We start from the raw sequence: 15,704 nt of genomic DNA, 5'->3' as shown, positions 1-15,704 counted from the left end.
TTAAGGTTTATTTTTCCTAGTAATATGGGCTGAATGTTTGAAATTTATATTGAGATAGTAGATTTTAGTGTTTTAGGCTTATTATAAGCCTCGGGGCCTTAAGCTTACCTGGGCCCTAGTGCCAGTCCGGCCCATGGAAATGGGTCGTGACAGTAGTGTCGCACAATCGATTCTTATTGTTAAAATATGATGCTCATACAAATGTGGAATGGTGCAACCAATCAAGATCCATCAAGTATGTTAATAAAGGGCATGATCATATTACTGCTGCTTTTTCTCAAAGTGCACAAGAGGAAGGTTCATCAAATGTTGTAGATGAAATCAATATGTATTATGATTGTCGATATATATCACCTTGCAAAGCTATTTAGAGAATATTTGGCTTTTCAATTCAGCATAGAGAACCTTCTGTGGAAAGATTAGCATTTCATCTTCCAAATGAACAGAATGTCATATTTTCTGATGATGATCCAATTGATGTCGTTGCAAATAGACCAAGCATAAATTAATCAATGTTTTTAGGATGGTTTGAGGTAAATAAAGTATTTCTTGAAGCAAGAGAATTAACCTATGCAGAATTTCCTCTTAAATTTGTATGGAAACAAAATGCCAAAAAATGGGATAGAAGAAAAAGTTCTGGATTTTCTATTGTGAGGATTTTCTTTGTTCCACTGGAACTGGCGAGCTATATTATCTAAGGTTATTGTTGAATGTAATTAAAGGTCCAGTATGCTATGATGATCTTAAGACAATTAACAATTATTTGCATAGCAATTTTAGAGATGCATGTTACTCACTTGGTTTATTGGATGATGACAAAGAATATGTGGATGCCATAAAGGAAGCAAGTGAATGGGGGATGTCTTCATACCTTAGATAATTATTTGTTATGTTGCTGTTATCAAATTCGATGTCACGACCAGAAAATGTTTGGCAGGAAACATGGCAATTGTTGTCAAATGATGTCCTTTATGAAGAACGAGAATTATTAAATAATCCAGGTACCTAAATGGACCTTTTATTATTGTTGTTGTAATATGATTTCTTTTTACATAATGATTATTCTAACTTTATGTTTTAAAGATAAACAAATGGCATCCAAAAGCCATTTATTAAGTTTTATATTTTAATGCTCTTTTCCTTATATATGCAGTGTATTGCATGATTATCTTTTTTCAAAACAATTTTTGATATATAAAGGTGAAGTTGTTTTTGGTATAATAATAACTAAATTTATAGTTATATATTTCCATTAGCATTTCTTAGATTCAAAATGGATTTTTTACCTAAATGTCCCTAATGTAGTGACAAAATCAGTGTCAAGTAGTATTTGATGTCCTTGATATCCAATTGATTAGCATCTTTATTTATATAAATTTAATACATGGAAAAATGATCATTGTTGACACAATAATATGGTATACCATTGCCTGCATAAAAGTCCATTAAAATTGTGACTTTAGCCCTTTTTTGAGAAGTTTGATTGCTTGCTTAGTTAATAATTTTCAGCATTTTAAATCTCTCAAGTATATCTACTATTTTCTATTGTGCTATGAAATTTCATCTTATTTGTCATGGTTAACAGCTCAATACTTCGCATAACATTAATGTCACAATATTTTTTTTTGTTCTTTTTTTGTTTGTTCTGATGCTCTTCTTAGCATCTTTTGCAAATAATTTGTTTAATTTGCTTATATTTTTTTTAATCTTACTTAGGTACCTTAACTATTATTAAATGATTTGATTTTTGATAATTGCTTTTCTTATTCTATGTTATTGTTTCCTTTAGATGCTGAGCTAACAAATGATGAGGTAAAAAATTGTTGCTTACAAAAACTAGAAAGAATTTTAAAAAGATGCGGCAGAACTTTTTAGGATTATCCAACAATGCCAAGACCTATTTACCATCAATAAGAGGTTGATTTTAGTAATAGATTAATTATTGATGAATTGCGTTATAATAGAATCTCTTTATTAAAGGAACATCAACAATTACTAAGGAATTTGACTGTTGAACCAAAGTCTGTTTATGATAAAATAATGACAGCAGTGAATGAAGACAAAGGTGGATTGTTCTTTTTATATGGTTATGGAGGTACTGGCAAGACTTTTATTTGGAGGACTCTCTCTTCTGGAATAAGATCTAGAGATGACATTGTGTTAACTATGGCATCAAGTGGTATTGCATCACTTTTGTTATCGGGAGGTCGGACAGCTCATTCCAGGTTTAAAATTCCTCTCAATTTAAATGAAGATTCAACATGCAATATAAAGCAAGGTAGTCCTCTAGCCAACTTGATTATTAAAGCAAAGTTAATTATTTGGGATAAGGCACCAATGATGCATAGGTTTTGTTTTGAAGCACTTGACCAAATTCTCAAAGACATTCTGAGATTTAAAAGTGCATCCAGTTTAGATCAGCCTTTTGGAGGTAAAATAGTGGTTCTTTGAGGTGATTTTAGACAAATGTTGCCTATCATTGCAAAAGGTACTAGCCAAGATATTGTCCATTATACTCTGAATTCTTTCTATTTATGGACACACTGTTAAGTTTTGAAGCTGAAAAAGAATATGAGGTTGCAAGGAAATCATTCGAACGTAAATTTGGATGAGTTAAAGAATTTTTCTGGTTGGATTTTGGCAATTGGAGATGGAAATATTGGAAAATCAGTTGATGACATTGAAAATGTTCAAATCCCCGATGATCTTCTCATAAATCATTATGATGATCCAATATCGATGATTGTTGAAAACATGTATCCTGATTTCTTTACTCATTGTAGCGATATAAATTACCTTTAGCATACAGTAATTCTAGCACCTACTCTTGACACAGAGTCAATTAATGAATACATGGTTTTACTAAATAATAGCCTTGAGAAATCATATTTGAGTTTTGATTCGGTTTTTATGTCTGATCATGCTTTCGGATCATTGGAACATGTAAATACACTAGAATTTGTGAATAGTATATGTTCTAGAGTTCCAAATCACTCTATCACTTTGAAGGTTGGCGTTCCTGTGATGTTATTGAGAAATATAGATCAGTCATCTGGATTGTGTAATAGGATAAGGTTAATCATCGCAAGACTTGGGAATCAGGTTATTGAAGCAAAGGCTTTATCAGGAAATTTAGTTGGAAAAAAAGTCTTAATTCCAAGAATGACACTGACTCCATCTAAAGTAAGAATACTTTTTAAATTTCAACAAAGGCAATTTCCTATCACTGTATCTTTTGCCATGACTATTAACAAAAGTTAAGGCCAATCTTTATCTCATGTCGGCTTATTTCTGAAAAGACCCACGTTTACTCATGGACAACTTTATGTTGTTCTTACAAGGGTGACGAGTAAAAATGGATTGAAAGTTTTAATTTATGATGATGAGGGACAAATTACAAATGAAGCTACAAAAGTAGTATATAAAGAAGTTTTTCATAATCTAATTTAAATAGGTATTTTAATTTTCAGTTTTCAACTAAATAAAATTATTTATCATTTTTTGAATGATGTTATTTTTTAATTATGTTACAAAGATTATTTCATCCTTTAATAGTTATGCATTTTTTCGAAGGAGAAAGTGGTGTTTCTTCCACCTATATTGCCTACAAAATCATTGCTGAAGCAACTCATCATTCAAGGTGAGTAATTTATGTGCATGACTATATGCAGGCTGTCACATGACTTTGCTTATTTATATCATTGGCTAAGATTCTTTGCAAATAAATTTGTACCCTAAAATTGTTGAATTTACATGTGTTTATGGGCAACTATCCTGCTAAGTTATCTATGAGCTGTTATTTTTACTGAAGTGTTAATAATTATATAGGACATCATTGTATATATATTTTTTATGAGTTGCTACTATTGATTTTATAGGGAAATAACCGAGTTTGGTTCATTGTGGTTCATGCCATATTTTCAAAGTATTATTGTTTGATGTAGGTTATGCCTTTTGCTATTGCATAATTTGGTGAAAGGCTTTATATGATACTTAAGAATCTCTTAATGAAATAACAATGTTGTAATAAATTTCAATGAGATATTTTATTATACAATTTTATTATTTTTCAATGATATTATAAAAGTTATTTCATATTTTAATATTGCTCCGCTCATCTTGCAGGTTCCAACACTACAAATAAATTTTCTTTCCAAGAGTTCTCAAAGGATTAATTATGTGAATCTAGAATTTAATTCAGCAAAAGACTCTCCTTCTCTCATGCTAAATATTTCATATTATCTCCAAAGGATATTTATTTTGGATTTTTTAATTCGGTCTCATAGATAACTCTGAGTTTATCCCAAATTTCTGTTGCAGACCTACATTCAGAAACTTTATTATACTCTGATGGATCTAATGCATAGTGAACAATATTTATAGCTTTTTCATTTATAGAGATATAGTTTCAATCTACATCATTGTACTCTTCTTTTGTTTTTGGTTCTCTTTTATTTTCAACAGTTTCCATAGGAACGCGAAGACCCTGAATAATGATTCTGCAACAATTACTATCAACTGATTTAATGAAATTCTTCATTCTAGTTTTCCAATAAGAGTAATTAGATCCATTGAGCAGAGGTTGTCTAAAAATTGATTGACCTTCTAAAGCTGTTAGAAGTTATGGGGCAGCCAAGGGATCTTTTCTCTTAAGCGGTTAAGCCTTGGTAAGTCAAGAGACAAAGCTCTGATACCAGATTGTGGGTCTCGTTTTATATGGCATAATCCAAGAGGGGGGTGAATTGGATTTTTTTTTAAAATTTAACTTTTAAAAACTCAAGTCAGAATTCTAAAGCAGTGGAATTAGAAAGACTTTGTGAAAGACAATTATCACGATTAAAACTTCCTTACAAAGCTTATGAAAAATTAGAAAACTGATTATAACTCAAATTCTGCTTTCTTCTAAACGTACTAGGATAAATTAGAACTTGGAGAAATCACAGCACAAAAATTTAGAATTCTAATAAATCACAAAGACAAAGCTTTTACACTTTCAGAAATTAAAAAATCATTGACAACTTTGCATTTCTAAAAATATAAACAGGTGTGTAATTAGAATATGATTAAGCAAGCTTCAGAAAATTAAAAGAAGACTAAATACAATAATTTATAGTGGTTTGGTACTAATGCCCTTATATCCACTCCCTAAGAATCATCTTGAGATCCTCCACTATGTTATCTTTTTTAAAGGGTAAGAGACAAACTAACATTACAAAAAAATATATCAAAAATGTAAATCTAACCTTTAACCCACTAGATTTCTAAAGGTTCTAGTTAACCTCTACCTTTTTGTTTTACAAAGAATAGAAAACTCAGAATCAAGACATTAGAATATCACTAACGAGAATGTTGTTTGATAACTTTTACAATGTAGTTTTTCAACCTAAGCTATACACAAATGTTTTTCATTAAAAATCTCTAGCCTATAACAGATTACACGAATCTATATAGACAAAGAGAAATGCAACTATAAGCACAAGAAGAATATAAAACAGAAAGTAAGATTAGAACTGTTCTTCAAAAGAGTTATTACAAAATTTCTTTTCTCTTAAAAATATTTCTTGAAGAATAGAGAAGAAAAGAAATAAAGGGGGGTTGAAGAGAGCTTTGAATGTTTTGAATCTCTGAACAATGATTTCTTACTCTTGTCAATAGCTTTTTAGAGAGAGAGGGAAACGATTTTATAAAGGGAATAATCTTCCCGTTGTTTAATAATGTTAAGTTTTGTTTTAAAGGAGCAATGAGTGTGATTGACATGTTAAATAAAATAGGCAATGGATGGAATGTATTTAAAAAGGTTGTCAGAGCACTCTTTCACACATGCACACATGCACACACACACGCGCATAGCTTGGAGATGGAAAGACCGATTTAGAAAATTGTGTTGCTTTATAAAAGAAAATGTCAACTCTGTCAGAAATAGAATTGCTTTTGTAAAAAGGACATTTAGTAGCCACCAAAATGTTTTTTCCAAAAATCTTTTTTACTTGGATAAACGTGAAGAGCAATGATTAATGATTTTTTCTCTGAGATATTTAATTTAAAATATTTCAAAAATGATTTTAAAAAGATAATAAATATTTTGTGCTTATAATAATATTATCTCGCTATCCTACAATTTTTCTAGACTCAATAAAATACTAACCACTAAAATTTTCATTTATCTTCATGGTCTTCAATAAAAATCTTTGAGTTGTAGGAGCTTGAATTGTTCAATAATTTCATTAATAAAATTCTACATAAATCACTTTAGCACATACAAAATATTAAATTTATTTGATTTATTTAATCATCAAAATCTTAGGATTCATGACCTTAAGCCAACGTATCATCATCATTATATCATTATCATCATATATAATAAAGGAGAATCATGAGTTTTTCCTATATGCTGATGTGACACTTCATTTGAGGAGAGAGAATTAACAATATTTAAGCATGTTACATTGAATATTAAGAACTACAATTATTATTGCATTAAAAGTAAATCACTTTCATAAAAGGAAAAAGAAAAAAAAAGATTAACTTTTTAAACAACAATCTATCCTATTTATTTGTAAATTTTTATCTTTAAATATTTTACAATTTCAATATTACAATTTAAGTTGAATATGATTGTATCTACTAAAACTTCAATCAAAATTCTCTTTCCATTTTAAAATGAATAACATATTATTTTATTTGCTCCTATACATTTTATATTTTGAAAATTTGTAGCATCTGAGAAGACGTTCATATGGTAGTATGACTCTTATCTCTTGTTTGAAACAAATGAATTCTATGAAATTTTGTAAACAATTCATTTAGAAATCCATATTTTTGCGTTTGCAATGAAAAAAAAAATGGAGATTTCAATTCTAGGAATTCAATTCTATAGAATTGAATATAACTACACCAATTCCATAAAAATAGTTAGAATTTCTAAATGAATTCCATAAAACTAAGCCATCCAACTTTTTATGATGAAACTACCCTTCTCTTTCTACAAAGTCAATTTTTTAATTTTTACTTATTTAATTTATTTATTTATCATACTTGACCAAAACCATGAAAAAAAAATTTTTTAGAAAAATGTTTTTCTATTATTGTGTTTTTTCTTTTAATTTTTTCATCTTTTATTTTAATATTTTGAGTTTTTTTTTTTTTTTACTACTGAGGCGATAGATTCAAAGTAAATATACATTCTTCAATTAAATGCAATAACTTTATTAATATTATTTTTTTATATATTTATTCTAATAAAAATATAAAAAAATTATATAGCATAAAATAAATATAATTGCTATTTATTATTGTAAAATTATTATTTCAAGAATATTTTAGGAAACAAAAGCAAATGAATTTTCAATTACGAATTTATTCCATACATAATCATATGGAATTCAATTGAATTATATGTTTTGAACTAATCATACCAAACATCATTCACAAATGAATTCTACTAAAATTCATTTATACCAAATGGAGCGTTAATGTTCTATAATATAATAATCTATTTAATAGATTTATCAATATCATGATATAATAATCATTATATCAATATATATATATATATATATATATATATATATATATATATATATATATATATATATATATATATATATATAAAGGAGAATCATGAGCTTTTCCTATATGTTGACGTGACGCTTTTGTTAAAGAGTGAAATTGTATATGATTTAAATATTTGGCGTTTACTTGTATAGGAAAAATTTCAGATTTCATTAAAAAATAATAAAAATTAAAATTGCCTAAAATGTTGTTTTTCTTAATTGATAGTTAGTTGTCTTATATAATTGAGCTTTAAGAGAAATTAAATCTGAGACAACAAATATTAATGATTTTAAAGGAAAATTAATATTCAAAATTTGATTGGTTTAAAAAATAATTTTTATAAAGATAACCAATCAACTAATAAAATGTAATTTTCTAATTGGCTATGACTAATGTTATTTTAGCACGTTCTAAATTTCATTAAGGATACTATTGAAAATTTTAAGGAAAATCAATATTCAAATTTTGATTGTTTTAAAAAATAATTTTTATAAAGATATTCAATCAACTAATAAAATGTAATTTTTTAATTTTCTAATTGGCTATGATTAATATTATTTTAGCACATTCTGAATTTCATTAAGGATACTATTGAAAATTTCATTATTCCCATATTTATATATAGTATAGATATATATAAATTTTCAATTTCATTAACAAAAATTTTGGAGAATAATAGATGGAGGGATGTATTAGTATAAGGATACGATAACTAAGGAACAAAATAATTAAATTTTGAGAAACGTAGTCCTTAGTAGTGTATTTGACCAAATTTTGGGGACTAAATAGTAATTACTCCGTAAAAGTTTGAAAGCTGTGTCACACGTGCGGAACAAAGTGGTGAACTTGCCACGTGTAAGTCCGTCGTTTCCCGGCCGTCTGCTATGGTAGACTCCACGTCACCTTTCCCTTCTCCACCCACCCACCGTTAAAAGGAAGCCTCCCATTCTCCCTTTCTCTCTTTCTCTCTCTAAAACACTCTCTCCTTTTCTACCAAGTAATCGACTTTTTATTATCGTTTTGGTTCCTTTTGATTAAAAACCCTAAGAGGGACCCTAATCTATCTCTCAGCTTTTGCAGATCTCAACAACTCGGTTTCTAATTTTTGCTTTTTTGATTCTAATCTCTTCTCTCTCAGGTGAGTCTTTGTTTCAGTTCGTGCTGAGTCAACTCTAGGGTTTTCTATTCTTTTTTTTCCGTAGAATACATCCCTGTTTCAATTCAATTACTATGTTTTTGCTCTCTGTTTGATCTTTTTGATCGCTCTTTAGCTTTTTCAATTATTATTATTTGAAGTGCGGTTTGTGGATTTCATTATGTCTGTGGTTTGCTAACCGTCTGTGGGAAATCAAAAAGGGAAGAAAAGGAAAAGAAAGTTATAAGCTTTGTTCTTATTTTTGTTTTTTCTTATTGAGAGGATAGCTGCTTAGTTCAGGTCAATTAGTTAAATTGGGTGCATTTAGGTTCCAAATGCAGTATTATAGCTTTGGCTTTACTAATTTCCTAATTTTTATTTCTCTGAATTGAATGGAGCATATGGAGGATTAGCTATTTGTAGATTATATAGGGTTTTATTAGTTAATGAGTGAGCTTAGGGCATTTATGTGTTAGTGATGAAAAAGACCAGCTATGGATTTACTTGATTTCTCCAACTTCCTTTGAATTTAGAGTTTGTTGTTATTGAAATATGATTTGAATTGTTTCTCTGTGTTGTGAGAAAGAGAATTTTGATTTTTTTTATGTTGATTTTTGTGGGAATTGGATGGTGTTGATTGCAGCTTGAGGTTTTGAAAGTGAATTTCAGGATTTCTTTTTCCGGGTAAAATTCGAGTACTTAGAGAAGGTTATTATTGTTTAAAAAAGTTGAAGGTTTGGGTCTCATGAGAATTGTTAGGGGAATGCAGAGATCTTTTCACGGTGACAAGGAGCTGAACGCACTGGGCTGGAAGAATTCCTTCAGCCAAGGGATTGGTGTCACTGCACCTAAGGCAAGAACTCGCGACAAACCTGTGATTACTATGGTCTTTTTCTACCTCTAATTTTGGGTCACCTGGGGACAAGAATTCGCGTTTGGATTTCAATAATTGAGAACAATAAATTGAAAACCAATGACTCGGGTTTTGGTTCAACGAGGCAGTGGTTCTTCTTCTTCAAGCCAGAGCAGAGCAGGGTCATCATCAACTGCTCGGCCTGAGACACAGGTTGCAGCTACCCCTCAGATTATTTCAGCTCCAAAAGATGAGGAAATTGGTGATGAAAGACAGGAACTTGTTGTCGATGAGTTCTTGGAGTATTGCGGGAGTAGCGACAAGGCAACAAAAAGTGACGAGTTTTTTATGGAAGGTTTACATGGTGATAAGATTGAAAATTTGAATGATGAAATTGTTGATAATGAGAAATTGATTAATGTCGAGCGCATTGGATCAGGGGATTTGATAAAAGGATTGGACGGTTTGAGGATATTGGAGGGACCTGCAGCTGAGACTGAAGGTTCAAGTGGTAGTTCTCCAGGCATTGGCAGTGGAAGTCCTCATCCACCACCCCCTCCTGTGCCACCACCAAAACCTCTGTCATCAAATTCAAATTCAAATTCGAACTCAAACTTGAGGAGAACTGTAACGGGAAGTTCAAATTCTGTGCGTATTGGATCATCTAGAAGAGCGGTTGCTTGGCCTGTTGTTTCTACAAGGACATCACCATCTGGGTCACGGCCTTCCTCTCCTAGGTCTCATGGTGATAGTGAGGGATATAATAGTGCTGACGAGCAGAACCCTTGCTGTGTTTCCTCCTATGATGATTTGGTCAGTTCCTGCTACTGAATACAATGGTTGATCTATGTTTTTGTTCTTGCATTATATCAAGCAAGTTGCTTAATCTTTTGAAAGAAGTCATGTGCTTGCAACAAGTAATAACGTTTTTAACAATCATTATATTCTATTTCTCCTGTTCTCTTATTACTTTTTCAATTGTAATCTTTTGGGCTGTCAGATTTATTTTCCTTATATTCTTTATCTGATTACTTATTTGCCTTTTTGGGTCTCCTGCTTGTTGAGTTACTTCAGTGAAAATCTTGATTAATATCTCCATCCATGGACTTCACGGTTTTGATAAAAGTTAGTGGAATTTAACAGTTATTTATCTTGTGCTTGTGATCTTATCATCTTTATCACATTGCCCTATATTTTGTTTGTGCCTTAAGACTTAATGATATCAAAAATTACATCGGGTTCTATTTCGTAATGTTGCATCTATTTCAGGAAAGAGAACGCCAATTTGAAATTGACATAAGGCGGTCTAAAGGATTTGAAGTTAGAAGGATGTTGGGGGATGGGAATTGTCTCTTCCGTGCTGTTGCGGATCAAGTGTATGGGGATTCTGAGGCGTATGATTTGATTAGACAAATGTGCATAGATTATATGGTAATATGTTTAATTTCTTCTATTTCAATATTCTTGTGAATTCATTGCTCCAGTTCAAATCTTGTTCATTTAGAGGAGCCATGCTGAAAAGGCATTCCATTTCTTTGTTTCATTAGTCTTGCTTGGTATATGTTTGGTTTTCATGTGGCCTTATTGAATGTTACTGAAGAATTTTAGTCTGATAGGTTGATAGAATTGCGCATTTTTCCTTTTAACGGTACTAATATTCCTATTTGCTGATTGTGATATGCGGTTTTGCTGAAAGTTCATGTCTAGACATTTGATGGTAATAGCAGACAGTTTCATAGAAAAGAAAGGAGTTTGAGAGTAATATATGGTAGCATGTGAGGATCTTATAGTTGGATCTTTCTTTATCTCTGGCATTTCTCTTTTCTTTTTTCTCTTGTATTTTTGTTCTAGTTAGGGGTATATTTGAGACCAACTTTCATGTTATCCCCTGTTTTCTTGTCAATTTCATCTGAATAATGGGATTAGATAATTGGATTCATTTTCTAATTATAAAAATATCTGTGAGCGAATATTTGGTGTTAATGATCTTCCTTCCATTATATTGGCGGCAAAGGTTAATATTTTTATGCTATACTTCCGTACTTCTGGATCTCTTTCATAATGTATTTGCTTTAGCTGAATTGATAAAACTTTTAGGATATCTATTTCTCTGTGCACAAGTGGACATTGTTAATGAGATGTAGGGTTGTCCTGATCTATTTTTTTCGCTATTCAGGAGCGAGAAAGGGACCACTTTTCTCAATTTATTACTGAAGGTTTTACATCATACTGTAAGAGGAAGAGAAGGGACAAGGTATGAATATGTATCCAGTTTGGCTTTTCACTTGTTGTTTTGTTGAATATCTGGTGCTGAGAAATGCACTACACTGTAAATATCTCTCTTTTTGTATATGACCTTCTGAAATTTTTAAAGCTTCATATACTTGCGTAATTTTTCTCTTTTTGAGGTCATTAGTTTAGCTTGCGCCTGGAAAAAGGAAATTGGAAAGCTGTGAAATTGTTTTCCAGAATGCATTTTGACCAAGTTTTTAAATCCCAATTGCAGCCAGCGTCGCAGTTGCGGATGTGTTCGCATTGCAGACGCGTTGGTATGTTGCATTTGAAATGTAATGGTATTGGTTGGCATGGTAGTGAAATTTTTTTTTTAAAAAAAAGCACAATAATACTAAATGAGATGCAAAATAATTATTTATTGCAAACTACATGTTTTTAATAGTTCTAATATCTGAATGAAATGCTGATTGAGTAGAAATACTATATTTACAAGATATAATTGGTTTCAGATAGTTTTCACTTAACCATTATTTAATTTGTAATGTGTAATTATGTAACTCAAGCCATGCTATATATATATATATATATATAAATATAAACATTGCATGGCTTGAGTTACATAATTACACATTACAAATTAAATAATGGTTAAGTGAAAACTATCTGAAACCAATTATATCTTGTAAATATAGTATTTCTACTCAATCAGTATTTCATTCAGATATTAGAACTATTATATATATATATATATATATATATATATATATATATATATATATATATATATATAATGAAAAACTTTATTTTGACTTGAAGTCTTATTTTTGTTCTAAATTCCATTTTATAATTTTATAAAAATAAATACAAACCATTTAAAGTTTAGATTATTATATTGAAAGTTCATTACCCTTTAAACTCTGCAGTGAAGCATTACACTTTTTTTTTGGGAGAAAAAATAACTAGAAGTAAAGCAGTACTGTTTAACTAAAAGTGAAGCATTACACTTTCTTTTTTGGGGGAAAAAATAACTAAAAGTAAAGCAGTACTGTTTAACTAACCTAAACACATGCAGGGAAAAAGAGACCACATCTCCTAACTTGTTTATACCACCGTGCAAAAAACTGACCCTAGTCATCCTCTCCACATTACACCAATGCAGCCAGTTCCACTTCTCCACACTCTAGTCTTTTCTTCCTTCTTCAATGTCTCAATTCAACACTTGTGATTTCCCAACCAAAATTCCAACTTTTGTTCAATTACATCAGATTTTGATTTTAGAAAAAATGAAACTACCCTCTCTGTCAACTTTGTACGTTTTGCAGAGTTAGGTGAGAAAAGAGAGTCTTGAGAGTGGAGAAGGGAGTGATTACTTTTGACACGTTTTGTTAGTCTTGGCATGGATTGGTCTATTGGGAGAACCATAATGGTACAGATGATTCTCCTCCGTTTTTTAATTCGGAGCACCAACACGGAAAATATCATGTACCATTACCAAAAAGCTAATGAGATTGCCAATGCATAACATATAGGCTGATATTTTTAAACCTGATTTTAACTACAGTAAAATGTTTGAGATATTTGTCTCGTCCTTCTATTACAGATTAAGAACAGTTTAATGCGTGGTATTTATTTGTCATGTTCCTTCTTTCATAGTCCTTTTGCTTGGTATGAACAAAACACCGTTCACACCACCAAAGGAAGAGGAGGAGAAGAGATAGGGACTTGGGTGGGGTGGGATGATACCCTCTCTCTGTAGAGAAACATGGCCCTTAATATTTAAGCATGTTTTGTCTATTGTTTGTGGAATATCCTTTATTTTTGCTATGTTACTTGTATACTATGACCGGTCCATTTGGCTTGACTATGTCTGAATGCTCATTGCCTTGATAATGTTGGTTTGAGTACATGTGCACCTTTCATCTCAATTCACAGGTCTATGGGAACAATGTGGAGATCCAAGCTCTATCAGAAATGTATAACCGGCCAATCCACATATATTCCTATAGCACTGGTACTGCTTTTCCCTCTTTAGAACTTTTTTTTTTTTTTTTTCATTCATCAAGTTTGCACTGCCACTTGCTGCATCTTTCTTACTGGGAGTCATTGGTGTAGAACCTATCAACATTTTTCATGGAAGCTACAACACTGACACACCACCCATAAGGCTGAGTTATCATCATGGTAATCATTATAACTCTCTTCTTGACCCACGTCGACTGACAATTGGTGCAGGGCTTGGTTTCAGCTGTCTTAGAGGGGTACGTCTCTGCTTCTTTTATTGTTGTTTCTATTATTTAATGACAATAGTTGTTCATACTTTTATTTGAAAATTAAAACATGATGACTCAAATAGCCGTCAAAGGAAAACAGTTGCTTGTGAATCTCTCTGACAATTGCCATTTAGTATGTGCCACAATCACTTTGCTTTAAGTGCAATAAGCTTGAGTTTCAATAATCTGTATTCTTTTGTTATGGGTAAAGGCGAAGCAGCAAAATAATAATAATTTATTTAGGCTATGCCATGGCAATGACTGGCTAATTCACTTTTCAATGGGACTTATAGGACTTGTAGGAATTACTTATTTTATGATGTGGACTGATGCAGTGGAAAAATACTGGTGTTACTACTTACTAAAGCTTGATTTCTGTTCTCCAGACTAACGTGGACAAGGATCAGGTCAAAGCTGCAATTAAAGCTCAGCAGGACCAGCAGATTGATAATGCAAGTATTATTATGCAGCATATTCGATGCAGTTGTTGTATTTGGCTTGCTGGATTGCTAACCTGAACCATCTTCTATCTGATAATATGACAGGCACTTTTAGCTGAGGGGCGGTTTTACTCTGATCTTGAACTTACTGAAAAGGAGATTGAGCGTATGGTGATGGAAGCTTCTCGGGCTGAGTATATTGCCAATGACAAGTTCAAGCAGCAACTTGGTCATAAAGAATCTACTTCTGGCGCTGAACCATCATCTTCTGGAGCTAGTAAGTACACAGATCTGTTCCAAATCAATCTCAAAACAGTAGCTTCTGAAACTATGGGCAAGTAACATGGAGCAAAATACTGTTCTTTTTGTCCTTCCACCCTCTTCGTATGACCTAGTCCTTGGAAACACAGTTAGATAAATATAATGATGATCATTATCTTTTACAGTCTATTGAGAGAGAGTTGAACTTTTATACTAAGTCGTCGATAATTGTATGAATTTGGAAAAAGGATCATCGGGCAGTGAGAACAAAGGGATGAAGGAACATGGATCTCAAGATGCTGTCCTGAGCAGCAGTATGCAGATGGTTCTGTCTATGGGATTCAGCTATCTGCAGGTGATTGAGGCATACAGCATATTCGGTGACGATGTTGATTCAATGGTTTGTTACCTCTTGGAAACTGGAACTGGAAGCAGCAGGCGCAAAGGCAAAGCAACTGAATAGAGCAAGCCTCTTCCATGTCAGAAACAGAATTAGCTGCTTCATGCTGACAGACATGTAACTTGGAGTGAAAAATAGAAGCGATTGCCGAGAACTTTAAAGAATGCTATTAAAGTTCAATAAATAAAATAAAAATGGACTACCAGTTTATGTTCAAAATTATCTTTTGAATCAAATGTTCAATTTTCAGTGCTCAATAATACATGAAATATTGTGTGGCTGTGCATGCATTTTATAGCCGAGAAAAGGTAGAGATGGCAAAATGTCCCCAACTCATAGGAGGCTTTTCGATGTTTTATCGGGTTTCAGTTGGGTTACCTTACTTTCATAATTATATTAAAGAAAAATTATTATTTAAATTATTTGTTTGTTTCTGCATTTAAAAAAATACAATATTTCCATATTTTGCAACGGGTATAAATTTTTGTTTTTCCGTCTATTTTATCCATTTCAGATGTTAATTACTGATAAAAAGACATTAATGCCTCTACCAGCC

The 15,704-nt window shown here is 31.4% G+C and overlaps 2 protein-coding genes across 5 annotated transcripts; both read left to right on the top strand.

Annotated features, from left to right (window-relative positions):
- The first annotated feature begins 2,040 nt into the window (after positions 1-2,040).
- LOC105632401 (uncharacterized) lies at positions 2,041-4,367 on the top strand. Its single transcript, XM_012214775.3, has 5 exons — positions 2,041-2,431; positions 2,552-2,756; positions 2,874-3,183; positions 3,574-3,640; positions 4,321-4,367. Exons 1-5 carry the CDS (start codon positions 2,041-2,043, stop codon positions 4,365-4,367), a joined length of 1,020 nt encoding a protein of 339 aa, XP_012070165.3.
- A 4,116-nt stretch (positions 4,368-8,483) lies between these two features.
- On the top strand, positions 8,484-15,434 carry OTLD1 (OTU-like cysteine protease family protein). 4 transcript variants are annotated; one of them, XM_012214766.4, is made up of 11 exons: positions 8,513-8,551; positions 8,635-8,692; positions 9,333-9,373; positions 9,459-10,355; positions 10,812-10,973; positions 11,719-11,796; positions 13,710-13,788; positions 13,890-14,035; positions 14,434-14,499; positions 14,593-14,764; positions 14,997-15,434. In XM_012214766.4, exons 4-11 carry the CDS (start codon positions 9,663-9,665, stop codon positions 15,209-15,211), a joined length of 1,611 nt encoding a protein of 536 aa, XP_012070156.1. In that variant the 5' UTR covers positions 8,513-8,551; positions 8,635-8,692; positions 9,333-9,373; positions 9,459-9,662; the 3' UTR covers positions 15,212-15,434. The 4 variants fall into 4 exon arrangements, with proteins under 4 accessions (XP_020534300.1, XP_012070154.1, XP_089580687.1 ...); XM_012214764.4 differs by having other exon boundaries at positions 8,486-8,692; XM_020678641.3 differs by having other exon boundaries at positions 8,484-8,692; positions 9,333-10,355; positions 14,934-15,074.
- Positions 15,435-15,704: the final 270 nt, after the last annotated feature.

Source organism: Jatropha curcas, chromosome 1 (genome assembly GCF_041381405.1).
Source record: "Jatropha curcas cultivar XTBG-Jc1 chromosome 1, XTBG_Jcur_1.0, whole genome shotgun sequence".
Classification (NCBI taxonomy): domain Eukaryota; kingdom Viridiplantae; phylum Streptophyta; class Magnoliopsida; order Malpighiales; family Euphorbiaceae; genus Jatropha; species Jatropha curcas.
This window is presented reverse-complemented; position numbering and strand designations above follow the sequence as displayed.

Coding starts and splice junctions, on each gene's coding strand:
- LOC105632401 (XM_012214775.3), top strand. CDS start 2,041: ATGACAGCAGTGAATGAAGACAAAGGTGGATTGTTCTTTTTATATGGT. Junction 2,432..2,551: donor TTTAGATCAGCCTTTTGGAG/GTAAAATAGTGG, acceptor CACACTGTTAAG/TTTTGAAGCTGAAAAAGAAT. Junction 3,184..3,573: donor TGACACTGACTCCATCTAAA/GTAAGAATACTT, acceptor ATTTTTTCGAAG/GAGAAAGTGGTGTTTCTTCC.
- OTLD1 (XM_012214764.4), top strand. CDS start 9,663: ATGACTCGGGTTTTGGTTCAACGAGGCAGTGGTTCTTCTTCTTCAAGC. Junction 10,356..10,811: donor TTTCCTCCTATGATGATTTG/GTCAGTTCCTGC, acceptor CATCTATTTCAG/GAAAGAGAACGCCAATTTGA. Junction 14,500..14,592: donor AGGACCAGCAGATTGATAAT/GCAAGTATTATT, acceptor ATAATATGACAG/GCACTTTTAGCTGAGGGGCG.